The 14,779-nt window shown below is 38.1% G+C and overlaps 1 protein-coding gene across 4 annotated transcripts in view; it reads right to left on the bottom strand.

The window, feature by feature from the left end:
- The window catches only part of LOC147828907 (uncharacterized), a 58,535-nt gene that overhangs the window by 33,909 nt on the left and 9,847 nt on the right, over positions 1-14,779 (bottom strand). For all 4 annotated transcript variants that reach the window (XR_015450026.1, XM_087207961.1, XM_087207958.1 and 1 more), the window contains exon 2: positions 12,984-13,232. Coding sequence is in view for 3 of the 4 variants with exons in the window: in XM_087207961.1 (XP_087064087.1) it covers positions 12,984-13,232 (249 nt within the window). In the remaining variant the exon portion in view is untranslated. The remainder of the gene's footprint in view (positions 1-12,983; positions 13,233-14,779) is intronic.

The following is a 14,779-nucleotide window of genomic DNA, read 5'->3' as shown; positions in this document are numbered from 1 at the left end:
AAATAGGAACAAAAGTTTTGTAAATAGGGAGGGCTGGAGGGGTTGAAGGGAGGGCTGGGTATGGGTGAAAAACAAGAACCAAGAGAGACTATGTAAAGGTGCAAATTTCCACTGATGAATGTCATTATATTGTATACCTAAAATGTACCAATGATTAGAATGAATAATCGATAATGTAAAATAGGAATAAAATGTCCAAAGAGGCAGGGGTAGTGGGAGGCACAGGGGAAAGGAAAGAAGGGAAAGGAAAAAATGATGAGAAATGGAAAAATTGGAAATAAAGTCTTTGTAAATAGGGAAGGGTGGAGGGCGTGAAGGGAGGGCTAGGAATGGGGAAAAAATAAGAACCAAGATGCATTATATAAAGGTACAATTCCCAATGAGAAATGTAATTGTGTTGCATACCTACAATGTACCAATAAAAGAATTAAAAAAAAAAAGTACATGTGTATTGGACCCTTGGTATAATGGTTAGTGTTAGGGTTAGGTTTTCAGTTTAAATTCACATACCTGTGTTTTGGACTGTGGGTATGACTGTTTGTTTTGGGGTTTGTGTTATTTTAAGGGTTACAGAGAGTGTTGAAATTCAGGTTCCTGACAATTCCAGTGTGGGTATTATGGTTAGTGTTAGGGCTAGGGTTAAGAATAGTGTTGGAATTCAAGTGCCTGATTATTTTAGTGTGAGCATAGTGGTCAGCGTCAGTGTTAGTGTTAGGCATTGATATTTTTTTTGATTAGAAGTACATGAGCATTTCAGAGTGGAGATGAAACATATGTTAGGTTAGCATTAGGGGAACGTTTAGGGTTAGTTTTGGGGTAAGTGATAGGCTTGGAATTTCAGTACCTGTGTATTAGAGTGTGGGTTTGATGGTTAGGGTTAGGCTTAGATTTAGGGTTCAGAATAGGGATATATTACGATTGGTGTATTGGGCCGTGGGTATAATGGTTAGCATTAGGGTTAGGTTTATGGTTAGGTTTTTGGTCAAATTCATATACCTAAGTTTGGAGTGTGGGTATGAATGTTAGCTTTTGGGTTCCTGTTATTTTAAAGTTTACAGAGAGTGTTGGAATTCAGGTACCTGACTACTGGAGTGTGGATATTAAGGTTAGTGTTTTGGTAAGGGTTAAGAACAGTTTTGGAATACAACTCCCTGATTACTTGAGGGTGAGAATCATATTCAATGTTAGTGTTAGTGTTAGTGTTAGGCATTGGTATCCTGTTGTATTTCAAGGCATACACCAACCATTTCAGTGGGTATTTGAAGGGTAGTGTTAGGGTTAGGGTGGGAGTTGGGGTAAGAGATAGGTTTGAAATTTAAGTAACTGTGTATTGGAGTGTGGGTTTGATGGTTAGTATTATGGTTAGGGTTAGGGATCATGTAGTATTTCATGTATCTTTGTATTGGACTGTGCGTATAATGTTTAGGGTTAGCACTAGGTTTTCTGTCCAAATTCATGTACCTGAACTTTGGAGTGTGGGTATGAATTTTAGATTTTGGGGTCTTGTCATTTTCAGGGGTACAGATAGCACTGGAATTTAGGTATCTGATTATTGGTGTGTGGGTATTAAGGTTAGTGTTAGGACTAGGGTTAAGAATAAGGTTAGCATTCAAGTACCTGATTATTTGAGTGTGAGCATGATGGTCAGGGTTAGGGTTAGTGTTAGTGTTAGGCATTGGTGTCCTTTTGGATTTCAAGTACGTGAGCATTTGAGCATGGGATGACCTGAAGTGTTAGGGTTAGGGTTAGTTTTAGGGTGGGGGTTTGGGTAAGTGATAGGCTTAGAATATAAACATCCATGTATTGGAGTGTGGGTTGGATTGTTAGGGTTAGGATTACAAGTACTTGTTTATTGGACTTTGGGTATAATGGTTAGGGTTAGGGTTATTTTTAGTGTTAGGTTTTTGGTCCAAATTCATGTATCTGAGTTTTGGAGTGTGGGGATGAATGTTAGTTTTTGGGTTCATGTTATTTTAAGTGTTACAGAGAGTGTTGAAATTCAGGTACCTGACTATTGGAGTGTGGGTATTAAGTTTAGTGTTAGTGTTAGGGTTAAGGATCTTGTTGAAATTCAAGTACCTGATGATTTGAGTGTGAGCATAATGGTCAGTTTTAGTGTTAGGCGTTGGTATCCTTTTCCATTTCAAGTATGTGAACATGTGAGCATGGTGATGACCTGAAGAGTTGGGGTTAGGATTAGGTTGAGGGTTAGGGTTGGGGTAAGTGATAGGCTTAGAATTTAAGTATCTGTGCATTGGAGTGAGGGTTGCATGGTTAGGTTGAGGGTTAGATTTAGGATAAGCGATAGGGATTGTGTAGGATTTCAGGTACCTTTGTATTGGACCATGGGTATAAAGTTTAGGATTAGGGTTACATTTAGGGTTAGGTTTTCATTCCAAATTCATGTATCTGAGATTTGGAGTGTGGGTATGAGTGTTAGTTTTTGGGTTCATGTTATGTTACTGGTTACAGAGAGTGTTGGAATTCAGGTACCTGACTATTGGAGCATAGGTATTAAATTTATTGTTGTGGTTAGGGTTAAGAATAGGGTTTGAATCCAAGTACCTGATGATTTCAGTGTGAGCATGATGGGGTTTCAGTATGAGCATGATGGGTTTGATGGTTAGGGTTAGGCTTAGATTTAAGGTTCATGTTAGGAATAGTGTAGGATTTCAAGTACTCATGTTGGGGCTTGGGTATAATGGTTAGCATTAGGGCTCAGTTTAGGTTTAGGTTTTCAGTCAAAATTCATTTACCTGAGTTTTGGAGTGTGGGTATGAATGTTAGTTTTATGGTTCATGTTATTTTAAGGGACACAGAGAATGTTGGAATTCAGGTACCTGACTATTGTTGTGTTGGTGTTATGGTTAGTGATAGGGTTAGGGTTAAGAATAGTGCTGGAATTCAAGGGCCTGATTGAGTTTTGACATGATGGCCATGGTTAGGCTTAGTGTTAGGCATTGGCAACCTGTTGGATTTCAAGGAGGAGACCATTTCAGTATGGTTATGAAGGGTAGTATTAGGGTTAAAGTTTGGGGTAAGTGATACACTTGGAATTTAAGTACCAGTGAACTGGAGGGTGGTTTTTGTGGTTAGGGTAAGGGTTAGATTTAGGGATCATATAGTAATTCAAGCACTTCTGTATTGGTCCTTGGGTAGAATAGTTAGGGTTAGGGTTTGGTGTATTGTGGGAGTTGTGGTTCAAATTCATGCCCCTGAGTTTCTGAGTGTGGGTTTGAGTATTAGTTTTGGGGTTCCTGTTATTTTAAGGGTTACAGAGAGTGTTTGAATTCATTTACCTGACTACTGAAGTGTGGGTATGACGGTTAGTCTTAGGTTAGGGTTAAGAATCGTTTTGGAATTCAAGTACCTGATTATTTGAGTGTGAGAATGATGGTCAGGGTTAGAGTTAGTGTTAGGCATGGGTATGCTGTTCCATTTCAAGGAGGAGACCATTTCTGCATGGTTAGGGTTAGTGTTAGGTTTAGGGTTAGGGTAAGTGATAGATTTGGGTGTAAGCTCCTGTGTATTGGATTATAGGTTTGATGGTTAGGTTCAGGGGTAGATTTGGGGTTCATCTTAGAAATAACATGGCATTTCAATTAAGTGTGTGTTAGACCATGGGTATAATGGCTAGGGTTAGAGTTCGATTTATGGTTAGACTTTCAGGTGAAATTCATGGACCTGAGTTTTGGGGTGTGGGTATGAATGTCAGTTTCTGGGTTAGTGTTATTTTAAGAGTTATAGAGAGCTTTTGAATTTAGGTACCTGGCTATTGAAGTGTGGGTATTATGGTTACTGTTGGGCTTAGGGTTAAGAATTGTGTTGGAATTCAAGTACGTGATGATTTGAGTGTGAGCGTGATAGTCAGGGTTAGTGTTAGTGTTAGGCATTGGTGTCCTTTTGCATTTCAAGTACATCACCATTTGAGCATGGCCATGACCTGAAGTGTAAGGGTTATGGTTAGGTTTAAGGTTAGGGTTGGGGTAAGTGATAGGCTTGGAATTTAAGTATCAGTGTATTGGAGTGTGGGTTTGATTGTTAGGGTTAGGATGACATTTAGACTTGATGTTAGGGATAGTGTAGGATTTCAAGTACTTGTTTATTGGACTTTGGTTATAATGGTTACGGTTAGCGTTAGGTTTACTGTTAGGTTTTCATTTCAAATTCATGTACCTGAGTTTTGGAGTATGGGTATTAGTGTTAGTTTTTGGGTTCGTGTTATTTATTTATTTATTTATTTATTTATTTATTGGTATCAGGGATTGAACTCGGGACCTTGCACTTGCAAGGCAGGCAGCAGAACCACTGAGCTAAATCCCCAGTGGATTCATGTTATTTTAAGGGTTAAAGAGAGTGTTGGAATTCAGGTACCTGAATATTGTAGTGTGGGTATTAAGTTTAGTATTAGAGTTAGGGTTAAGAATAGTACCTGATGATTTCAGCATAAGCATGATGGTCAGGGTTAGTGTTAGTGTTAAGCATTGGTATCCTTTTGGATTTCAAGTATGTGAAGATTTGAGCATGGTGATGACCTGAAGTGTTAGGGTTAGGGTTAGGTTGAGGGTCAGGGTTGCAGTAAGTGATAGGCTTGGAATTTAAGTATTTGTGTATTGGAGTATGGGTTGGATGGTTCAGTTGAGGATTAGATTTAGGGTTAGCACTAGGGGTTGTGTAGGATTTCAGGTACCTTTGTATGGGACTGTGGGTATTAAGATTAGAATTAGGGTTAGCTTTAGGGTTAGCTTTTTCATTCCAAATTCATGCACTTGAGTTTTGGAATATGGGTAAGACTCTTACTTTTTGGGTTTGTGTTATTTTAAGGGTTACAGAGAGTGTTGGAATTGAGGTTCATGTTAGGGTTAGGGTTAAGTATAGTGCTGGAATTCAAGTGCCTGATTGAGTTTGGACATGATGGTCATGGTTAGGATTAGTGTTGGGCATTGGCATCCTCTTGGATTTTTTTGTTCTAGCTCTTTTATTGGTACATTTTAGGTATACAATTCGTGTACATTTATCATTAGGTGTTCATACCTGTATATGATATATCTTGGTTCTTATTTTTTTCCCCATTACCTGTGCGCCCTTCACCCCCTCAGCCCTTCCCTATTTACATAGATTTCATTTCCATTTATTTCTCTCATAGTTTTTCCTTTCCCTCTTTTCCTTTCCCCTTCCCCTCCCTTCACTCCTTCATCTTTGGACCATTTTTCCTATTTCAAATTATCAATTATTCATTCTAACCTTTGCTTACACTATCAGTTTCTCACACTAGAGAAACTATTTGGTATTTACACATGTGTATCCTATTTATTTCACTTAAGAGTATGGCCTCCATATGCATCCATTTAGCTATAAATGACTCTAGTTTTTCATTCTTTATGGCTGAATAGTACTCCATTTTATAAAAAAAAAATGTTCTTTATCCAGTTTCCAGTTGATGGGCACTTGGGCTGCTTCCAAGCTTTAGCTATTACAAACTGTGCCACTATGAACATGGGTACACATATATCACTGTGGTATGATTCTTTTAATTCTTTGGGGAAGATACCCAACAGGGGAATAGCTGGATCAAATGGGACCTCTAGTCCTAGTTCTTTGAGGTATCTCTATACTGACTTCCACAGTGGTTGCACCAGTCTGCACTCCCACCAACAAGGGAGAAGGGTTCCTTTCTCCCCACACCCCCACCAGCATTTGTTATTTGTTGATTTCTTTTGGTACCGGGGATCGAACTCAGGCCTTTGCCCTTGAGCAGCAGGAGGCGAAATGACTGAGCTAAATCCCTGGCCCTATTTGTCGATTTCTTGATAGCAGCCATTCTTTATGGGGCGATGTGGAATCTCAGTGTTGTTTTCATCTGCATCTCTCGAATGACCAGTGATGTTGAACATCTTTTCATATATTTGTTTGCTGCTTTTACTTCTTTGTCTGAGAAATGTCTAATCATTTCAGATGCCCATTTTTGAATTGGGTCTTTGAATTTGGGGGATCTGATTTTTTTCAATTCTTTATATATTGTAGATAGTAGTACTTTGTCTGAGGTACAGCTGCTAAAAACTTTTTCCCATATTGTAGGTTGTCTGTTAGCTCTGTTGGTGGTTTCTTTTGCAGTGCAGAAGCTTTTTAATAAGATGAGATCTCAATTGTTGATTCTTTCTGCTAGTTCCCGTGCTGCTGAGGTTTTGTTCATTAAGTCTTTTCCTATGCCAATGTCATCAAGAGTTCTACCTAACTTATCTTTCGGCAAGTTTAGTGTTCCTCTCTTAATATTTATATCTTTAATCCACTTCGATCTTAGTTTAGTGCATGGTGATAGGTGTGGGTCTAGTTTTAATCTTTGGCAGGTTGAAATCCGGTTTTTCCAACACCATTTATTAAAGAGACTATCTTTCCTCCAGTGAGGGTCATTGGCTCCTTTGTCAAAGATGAGGTGGCTGAGCATGTCTGGAGGTGTTTCTGCATCTTCTAATCTATTCCACTGATCCTCAGGTCTGTTCCTTTACTAGTACCATGCTGATTTTATCACAGTAGCTTTGTAGTATAGTTTCAAGTTGGGGATTGTGATACCCCCAGCCATGTCTCTGTTGCTTAGAATTGCTTTAGCTATTCTAGGTCTCTTCTGGCTCCAAATGAATTTTTGGATTGCTTTCTCTATTTATGTGAAGTATATTGTTGGAATTTCAATTGGCATTGCATTGAATCTATATAGTAGTTTTGGAAGTATGGCCATTTTCACTATATTGATTCTTCCTACCCAGGAGCAAGGGATGTCTTTCAATTTTCTTGTATCCTCTTCGATCTCTGTTTTCAGAGTGCTGTAGTTTTCAGTGTAGAGGTCTTTTGCTTCCTTTGTTAGATTGATTCCTAGATATTTCATTTTTTTGGATGCTATTATAAAAGGAATTGATTCCCTAATTTCTCTCAGGGAGTCTGTTATCTGTGTACAAGAAGGCTGTTGTTTTTTGAGTGTTGACCTTGTATCCAGCTACTCTACTGAATCTGTCAATTAAGTCTAGAGGTCTTCTGGTGGAGTTTTTTGGGTCTTCTATGCAAAGTATCATATCATCAGCAAATAATGACAGTTTAATTTCTTCTTTTCCTACCTTTATTCCTTTTATTTCTTTCTCTTTTCTAATTGCTGTGGCTAATGTTTCCAGAACTACAGTGAACAGGAGTGGTGATAGTGGGCATCCTTGTCTTGTTCCTGATTTTAGCATGAAAGTTTTCAGTTTTTGACCATTTAGTATGATGTTGGCTGTTGGTTTTTCACAGATAGCCTTAATCAGGTAAAGGTAAAGACCTTCTATTCCAGTTTTCTGTAGGGTTTTTATCATGAATGGGTGCTGCATTTTGTCACATGCTTTTTCTGCATCTATTGAGATGATCATATGGTTTTTGTCCTTGACTCTGTTAATATGGTGTATTACATTTATTGATTTATGGATCAGAGGAGAAATCAATGCAATGGAGACTAAGAGAACGTTACAAAAAAATCAATGAAGCCGAGAGCTGGTTCTTTGAAAGAATCAACAAAATTGACAAACCCTTAGCCAACCTTATCAGAAAAAGGAAAGGAAAGGCCCAAATCCATGCAATTAGGAATGAAAAGGGTGAAATGACAACAGACCCAGCAGAAATCCAGAGGATCATCAATACCTACTTCCAGAACCTATACGCCAATAAGATGGACAACACAGAAGAAATGGACAGATTCCTAGATACATGTGAATTACCAAAGTTGAACAAAGAAGACCTTAAAATTCTGAACAACCCAATATCAACCAATGAAATTGAAAATGTAATTAAAAACTTATCAACTAAGAAAAGCCCGGGCCCTGATGGCTTCACTGCTGAATTCTACAAGACATTTAGAGAGGAACTACTGCCACTACTGTTTAAACTCTTCAATGAAATTGAAAGAGAAGCAATACTCCTAAGTTCATTCCTGGAAGCAAGCATCACTTTGATCCCCAAAGCAGAGAAAAACCCAACCAAAAAGGAGAACTATAGGCCAATTTCACTAATGAACATAGATGCAAAAATCCTTAAAAACATTTATTGATTTATGAATGTTGAACAATCCTTGTATCCCTGGGATAAATCCAACTTGGCCAGGGTGTATGATCTTCTCGATGACACTCTATATTCTGTTTGCCATTGTTAAGGATTTTTGCATCTATGTTCATTAGGGAGATTGGCCTGTAGTTTTCTTTTTGGATTGGGTCTTTCCCTGGTTTTGGAATCAAAGTAACACTTCCTTCCAGGAATGAATTTGGAAGTATTGCTTCCCTTTCAATTTCCTTGATGAGTTTAAAGAGTAATGGTGTTAGTTCTTCTTTAAATGTCTTGTAAAATTCAGCAGTGAAGCCTTCTGGACCTGGGCTTTTCTTTGTTGGTAAATATTTTATTGCATTTCCAATCTCCCTCATTGTAATTGGGGTGTTTAGAATTTCTATATCTTCTTCATTTAACTTGGGCAATTCATGTGTATCTAGGAATCTGTTCATTTCTTCTGTGTTTTCCATTTTTTTGGAGTAGAGTTTCTCGATGTAGGTATTGATGATCCTCTGGATTTCTGTTGGATCTGTTGTGACTTCCCCTTTTTCATTCTTAATTGCCTGTATTTGTGCCTTTTATTTCCTTTTTTTGATAAGGTTGGCTAAAGGTTTATTGATTTTATTTATTCTTTTAAAAATCAACTCTTTAATTCATTGATTTTTTTGTATTGTTCTCTTAGTCTCCATTGCATTGATTTCTGCCCTGATCTTCATAATTTCCTCTCTTGTACAAGCTTTGGATTCATCATGCTCTTCTTTTTCTAGGAGCTTGAGGTTCTGCATTAGGTTATTTATCTGAGTTCTCTCTGTTTTCCTAATATAGGCATTCACTGCTATGAATTTCCCATGTAGAACTGCTTTCACTGTGTCCCATAGATTCCTGTATCTTGTACTGGCATTTTCATTTACTTGTAGAAACTGTTTAATTTCTTCTTTAATTACTTTTGTGACCCATTGATTGTTCAAGAGGGTGTTATTCAGTTTCCATGTGTTTGTTGGGGTTTTGTGTTTCTTATGTTATTGATCTTCAATTTTATTGCACTATGGTCTGATAATATACAGGGGGTAACTTCTATTCTTTTACATTTACTTAGACATGTCCTATGAGCTATCATGTGGTCTATGCTGGAGAATAACCCATGTGCAGCTGAAAAGAATGTGTATTCTGATTTTGTGGGGAGGAACCCTCTGTAAATATCTATTAAGTCCATTTGTTCAATAGCTTGGTTCAGTTATAGAATTTCTTTGTTTACTTTTTGTTTAGATGATCTATCTATTTGTGATAGTGGGGTATTGAGGTCTCCCACTACAATTGTGTTAGTGTTTATTTGGTTTCTCATGTCCATTAATATTTGTTTTGTATAGTTGGGAGCATTCTTATTTGGTGGGTATATATTTAGGATTGTCATCTCTTCCTCTTGAATTGTTCCCTTCACAAGGATGTAGTGACCATCTTCGTCTCTCTTAATCAGTTTTGGTTTGAAATCTACTTTGTCTGCGAATAAGATTGCTACCCTTGCTTTCTTCTGGGTTCCTGTGGCATGGAGAACTGTTTTCCATCCTTTTACTTTCAGTCTATGAATTTCTTTTTGAGTTAGGTGTGTTTCTTGTATACAGCATATTGTTGCATTTTCCTTTTTAATCCATTCTGCCAGTCTATTTCTTTTGATTGGTGAATTGAGGCCATTAACACTGATGGTTATAATTGATACATATTGATTTATCCTTGTCATTGGTGAAGCCCAACAGACCTCCATTGCTGCTTGTAAAAGTTCCAGCTGGAGGAAAGAAAGGGTGGAATGCACCGTACCCTCATGTTTTATTTTTTCCAGCCATAATGTTTATAATTGTTACTCTGATCACAGGAGTCACTGTGTTTGTGACTAACAACAAACTCTCCATGAGACAAATTGGAAATGATATATTGAAATCTGATCTGGCTCACAAGCCCCAAATTCCAGTTACTCTTAGTTCTATTGCCACATCCACTTCTAAAGAAACCTCTCCTAAAACCCCCTCTGTTTCCCCACTACTATAACTCCCCCTCTTATTGTTGACATTCTATTTACTAAAGGGGTCTTACGAAAAGATTGGAAGGACAGACTTTGGATGAAAGAAATAGTGGAAAATGGGAAAAAGAAAGAAAGTTAAGACAGGTAAATGCATTAAGGAGACAAGTTACTCAATATTTCTCAAAGTGCTGTAAATATCTGCTGCTCATGGACTAGGAACCCAAATGACATTTAGTTAAGATGAATAGAGGTAAAGAAAAATAGAGAGCTAATAGCAACTATATTAACCATTGTGCAGTTTCTCAAGGGCCAGCTGGCGACCACAAGTTTGACACTTAGTTGATTAAATCTCACTTGAACCCCCGCTGATATAAAGATTTTGATTAAGTTACTTTCTGTTCTATTTAGGTGTGGGTAAATAAGGGGACAATTGTAATTTTTAAGTATGTATTCATGATGTTCAATGAAATGAAACAGCTTAGAGGAATTGTACTTTGTCTAGCAAAAAATAATCTTTACTTCAATAGAAATTGCTAATGCAGCTTAAAATGTAAACATGTTCCAACCAATGCCTCCCAGCTATTGCTTAAAGATGTAAAAATAAAGTAGACCCTGAGGCTTCTCAGAGGGAACCTGGACATTGCTTGTGGAGGTTCTTTCTCATCGCCGTCCCAGGACATCTCCCCTTCCTACCCTATATCGACTGCAGCTGGTCTGTGGCATGTCATGATATTTTACTTTTGTTGGCTCTTTTATTTCTTATTTTTCCTCCTTTCCCTTTAGTGTCTTACCTTGCCCGGTGGCTTCCCTCTGCTGGGCCTCATGGACTTGTGGTCTTCATTCCTTTTTTCTAGGATATTGTTTAGGATTGCTTGTAGTGCTGGTTTGGTGTTCCTGAAATTTCTCAGGTGTTCTTTGTTGTGGAAGTATCTAATTTCCCCATCAATTTTGAAAGATAATTTTGCAGGATACAACAGTCTAGGTTGGAAGTTATTTTCTTTTAGGGCTTGAAATACTTCACTCCAGGCTCTCCTTGATTTGAGGGTTTGTGTTGAGAAGTCTGCTGTGATTCTGATGGGCTTTCCTTTGTGAGTGATTTGTTTCTTTTCTCTAACTGCTTGTAGGATTTTGTTTTTCTGTTGGGTTTCTGGGATCTTGACTATTATATGTCTAGATGTAGATTTTTAAAATCACGGCTGGTTGGACTTCTATATGCTTCACTTATCTGTATGTCCAATTCTCTACCTCTATCTGGGAAGTTTTCCACTATTATTTCTGTGAACATTTTTTTTATGTCAATTGTGCTTTCTCCTGTTTTTTCATGGACTCCTATCAGTCTTAAGTTATTCTTCTTTGCATCGTCTAGCAGTTATTGGATTGATTTTTCATGGTCCCTTGATATTTTTAAGAAATCTCTATTTTCATGGTCTCTAACCACGATCCTGTCTTCTATCTGATATTCTATCTTCACATTCCCTTAATCTGCTGTGGATACTTTCATTGGAGTTTTTGATCTCCTGAATATCTGTTTGAATCTGTTTCATGGATTCCATTTCTTTCTTATGTTGGGCAATCATGGTTTCCATTTCTTTCTTATGCTGGGTATTCATGGATTCCAGCATGTTTCTGAGCTCATCTATTTTTTTATCTGTTTCTGTTCTAGATCCTCTAATCATGTCTTTCACTCTACTCACCATCTCTGTAGATATCTGGGAGATTGTTTCTGCTTGGAATTTTTCTAGAGCTTCATTCATCTGTTTTGTTACTTCCTGTGCTATCAGTTCAGGGTATCCAGGTGGTTGGTTATGGGACTTTTCCATCTCATTTCCCCCAGGATTTACCCTTGGTGGAGTGGAAGTCTGAGTTTGTGCCTTGCTTAAATGTCTTCTCATTTTTGATTTTGGTACTGTCCTTGGTTTAACTCCTGGGTTGATAGTTTGAAATTGGTTATTGTAGGTATCTTTGTTCCTTGTAATTAGAACCCTTATGGAATGATTGCTTCTCAGAGGTGTCTTCCAGATATAGCTGGTCTTTAAGTTTTGAGTCTCTAATGATTCTAAGCCTATCTCATTTTCCTTATACTAGGAAGGTTCATTGACTAGATCAATAACAACACCTTAGCCCAAGTGATACAATCAGCAACACCATTGCAACAAGTACATCTTAGAAAAAGACATTTTGTGGTAGTTATTAATCTATCACCTTTAGCTGTGTGAATTAAATCAAAGAACAACCCAACATATAGTGAATAAACTCTTCAATATAACAACTTTACCCTTTGGGATGGGGAGTTAGATGGGGTTGGGGAGGGAGGGACAGATGGGAAGAAGGATAAGGGAAGGTTAGCAGTGTGGCCAGAGGACACAGGTAAGAAGGAAAAAGAGAATAACAGGAAAATAAAGAACTCTGAATGAGGACAAAAACAGGACAAAAAGGGAAGATGAACAATGTGGGAGAGCAAGCGAGTGTAAGAGAGAGAGAGAAAGGAAAGAGAAAAGAAAGAAGAAAAGAAAAGAAAAAAAGGAGAGAAGAACAAATATTTGCAAAGAGTAGGAAAAAATATTAAAGAAAAGAGCAGCAAAAGAGAAGAAAAGAAAAGAGAAAAAAACAAACTAATAATACTAATTTGGGGAATAAAAAATAGCAGTGAAGATGAAGGGCCTCTTTCAGGGTATGTCTCTGCTGTCACAATAGACAACGTGGGTACCAGTGTGCAGATATAAGTCAATGAGTCTCAGCAAGCTAGTTGCAGACCTGTGAGATTCAGGCAGATTTCTGGCTGCAAGTCCCAAGTTGAGCTCCCTGTTCTCCTGTAGGGTTGAACTCTGCAGAGTTGTATTGCAGATTCCAGCTGCCCTTCCCCTGAAGATAGTCCCAGTCCTGATGGGAGGTGAAGATGACTGCAACTTACCCAGTACAGTGGTCTGGTGGTCCGGTGTCCTCTGCGTCTTTGTAGTGTGGAACCAGGTGGCTGTACAGAGAAGAGGTCAGAGGAGTGGGGGGGGCGGGCTGTCCAGTGGATTGCTGCCAGGGTGCAGGCTGATTCGGCATGTTCCACATGACTCGCAACCTTGGTATGGCATCTGCAGACCTGCCTGTCTGCAGCAGGCTGACTCGGCGTGCTCCGCGCAACTTGCAACCTTGGTACAGCATCCTCATCCTGTTGGATTTTAAGGAGGAGACCTTTTCAGTATGGTTATGAAGAGTAATGTTAGGGTTAGGTTAAGTTTGAGGTAAGTGGTACACTTGGAATTTAAGTACCAGTGAACTGGAGGGTGGTTTTCGTGGTTAGGGTTAGGGTTAGATTTAGGGTTAGGTTTAGGGAGCATGTAGGAATTCAAGCACTTCTGTATTGGTCCATGGGAATAGTTAGGGTTAGGGCTTGGTGTATTGTGAGGGTTTTGATTCAAATTCATGTCCCTGAGTTTTTGAGTGTGGGTATGAATGGTAGTTTTTGGGTTCCTGTTATTTTAGGGGTTACAGAGAGTGTTGGAATTCAGGTACCTGACTATTGAAGTGTGGGTATTATGTTTAGTCTTATGGTTAGGGTTAAAAATCGTTTTGGAATTCAAGTACCTGATTATTTGAGTATGAACATGATGATCAGGGTTATGGTTAGTCTTAGGCATTGGAATGCTGTTCCATTTCAAGGAGGAGACCATTTCTGCTCTGTTAGGGTTTAGTGTTAGGTTTAGGGTTGGGGTAACAAGATTGAATTATATACTCATTAGGGAGATGAAGTTAAAAAGTTTTAAAAGAACAAATGTCAGCTTAGGTGTGAACCAGGTAGAACTTTCTAATACTGCTAATGTGAATGTAAAATGATAAAACCATTTTGGAAAACAATATAGAAATTTCTTGTATTACTGTTAAGAATCAACAGTCCTGTTCTTAAGTTTTTACTTGAGAGGAATGAAAACACATGTTCACAATAGATTTGTACATACAAGTTGAGTATCCCTTATCTTAAATTCTTGGGTCCAGAGTGTTTCAGATTTTTGTGTGAAATCCACTTGATCTGCAAAGAGGATAGCTACTCCTGCTCTTTTTTTGAGGGGGGGGGTCCAGTCACATGGAATATTGTTTTCCACCCTTTAACGTTCAGACTATGAGTTTCTTTTTGGATTAAATGTGTTTCTTGTATGCAGCATATTGTTGGATCTTGCTTCTTGACCCATTCTACCAGTCTATTTCTTTTGATTGGTGAGTTGAGAGCATTAACATTGATGGTTATAACTCATACATATTGACTTAATCATTGTCATGATTTTTTCTTTTTGTTGGATTCTTCCCCTTTGCATTTAATTTGTCATGCCCAATGGATTCATTCTGCTGGGTTTCCTGGGGTTGTGATCCTCATTGTCTTTTCCTAGGGCATTGTCTAAAATTTTTTGGAGTGCAGATTTGGTATTCATGAAGTTCCTGAGGTGCTCTTTATCATGAAAGTATCTTATTTTTCCATCAATTTTGAAAGATAGTTTTGCAGGGTACATCAATCTGGGTTGGGGCTTGTTTTCTTTTAGGGCTTGAAATATCTCACTCCAAGCTCTTCTTGCCTTGAGGGTTTGCATTGAGAAGTCTGCTGTGAATCTGATGGGCTTTCCTTTGTATGTGATTTGTTTCTTTTCTCTAACTGTTTGTAGAACTTTGTTCTTCTGTTGGGTTTCTGGAATCTTTACAATTATATGCCTATGTGTCAATTTTTTT

This window comes from Heterocephalus glaber, unplaced genomic scaffold, assembly GCF_053883595.1.
Source record: "Heterocephalus glaber isolate CG9 unplaced genomic scaffold, H.glaber_assembly_v1.0 deba00000896, whole genome shotgun sequence".
NCBI classification, from domain to species: Eukaryota; Metazoa; Chordata; class Mammalia; order Rodentia; family Bathyergidae; genus Heterocephalus; species Heterocephalus glaber.
This window is presented reverse-complemented; position numbering and strand designations above follow the sequence as displayed.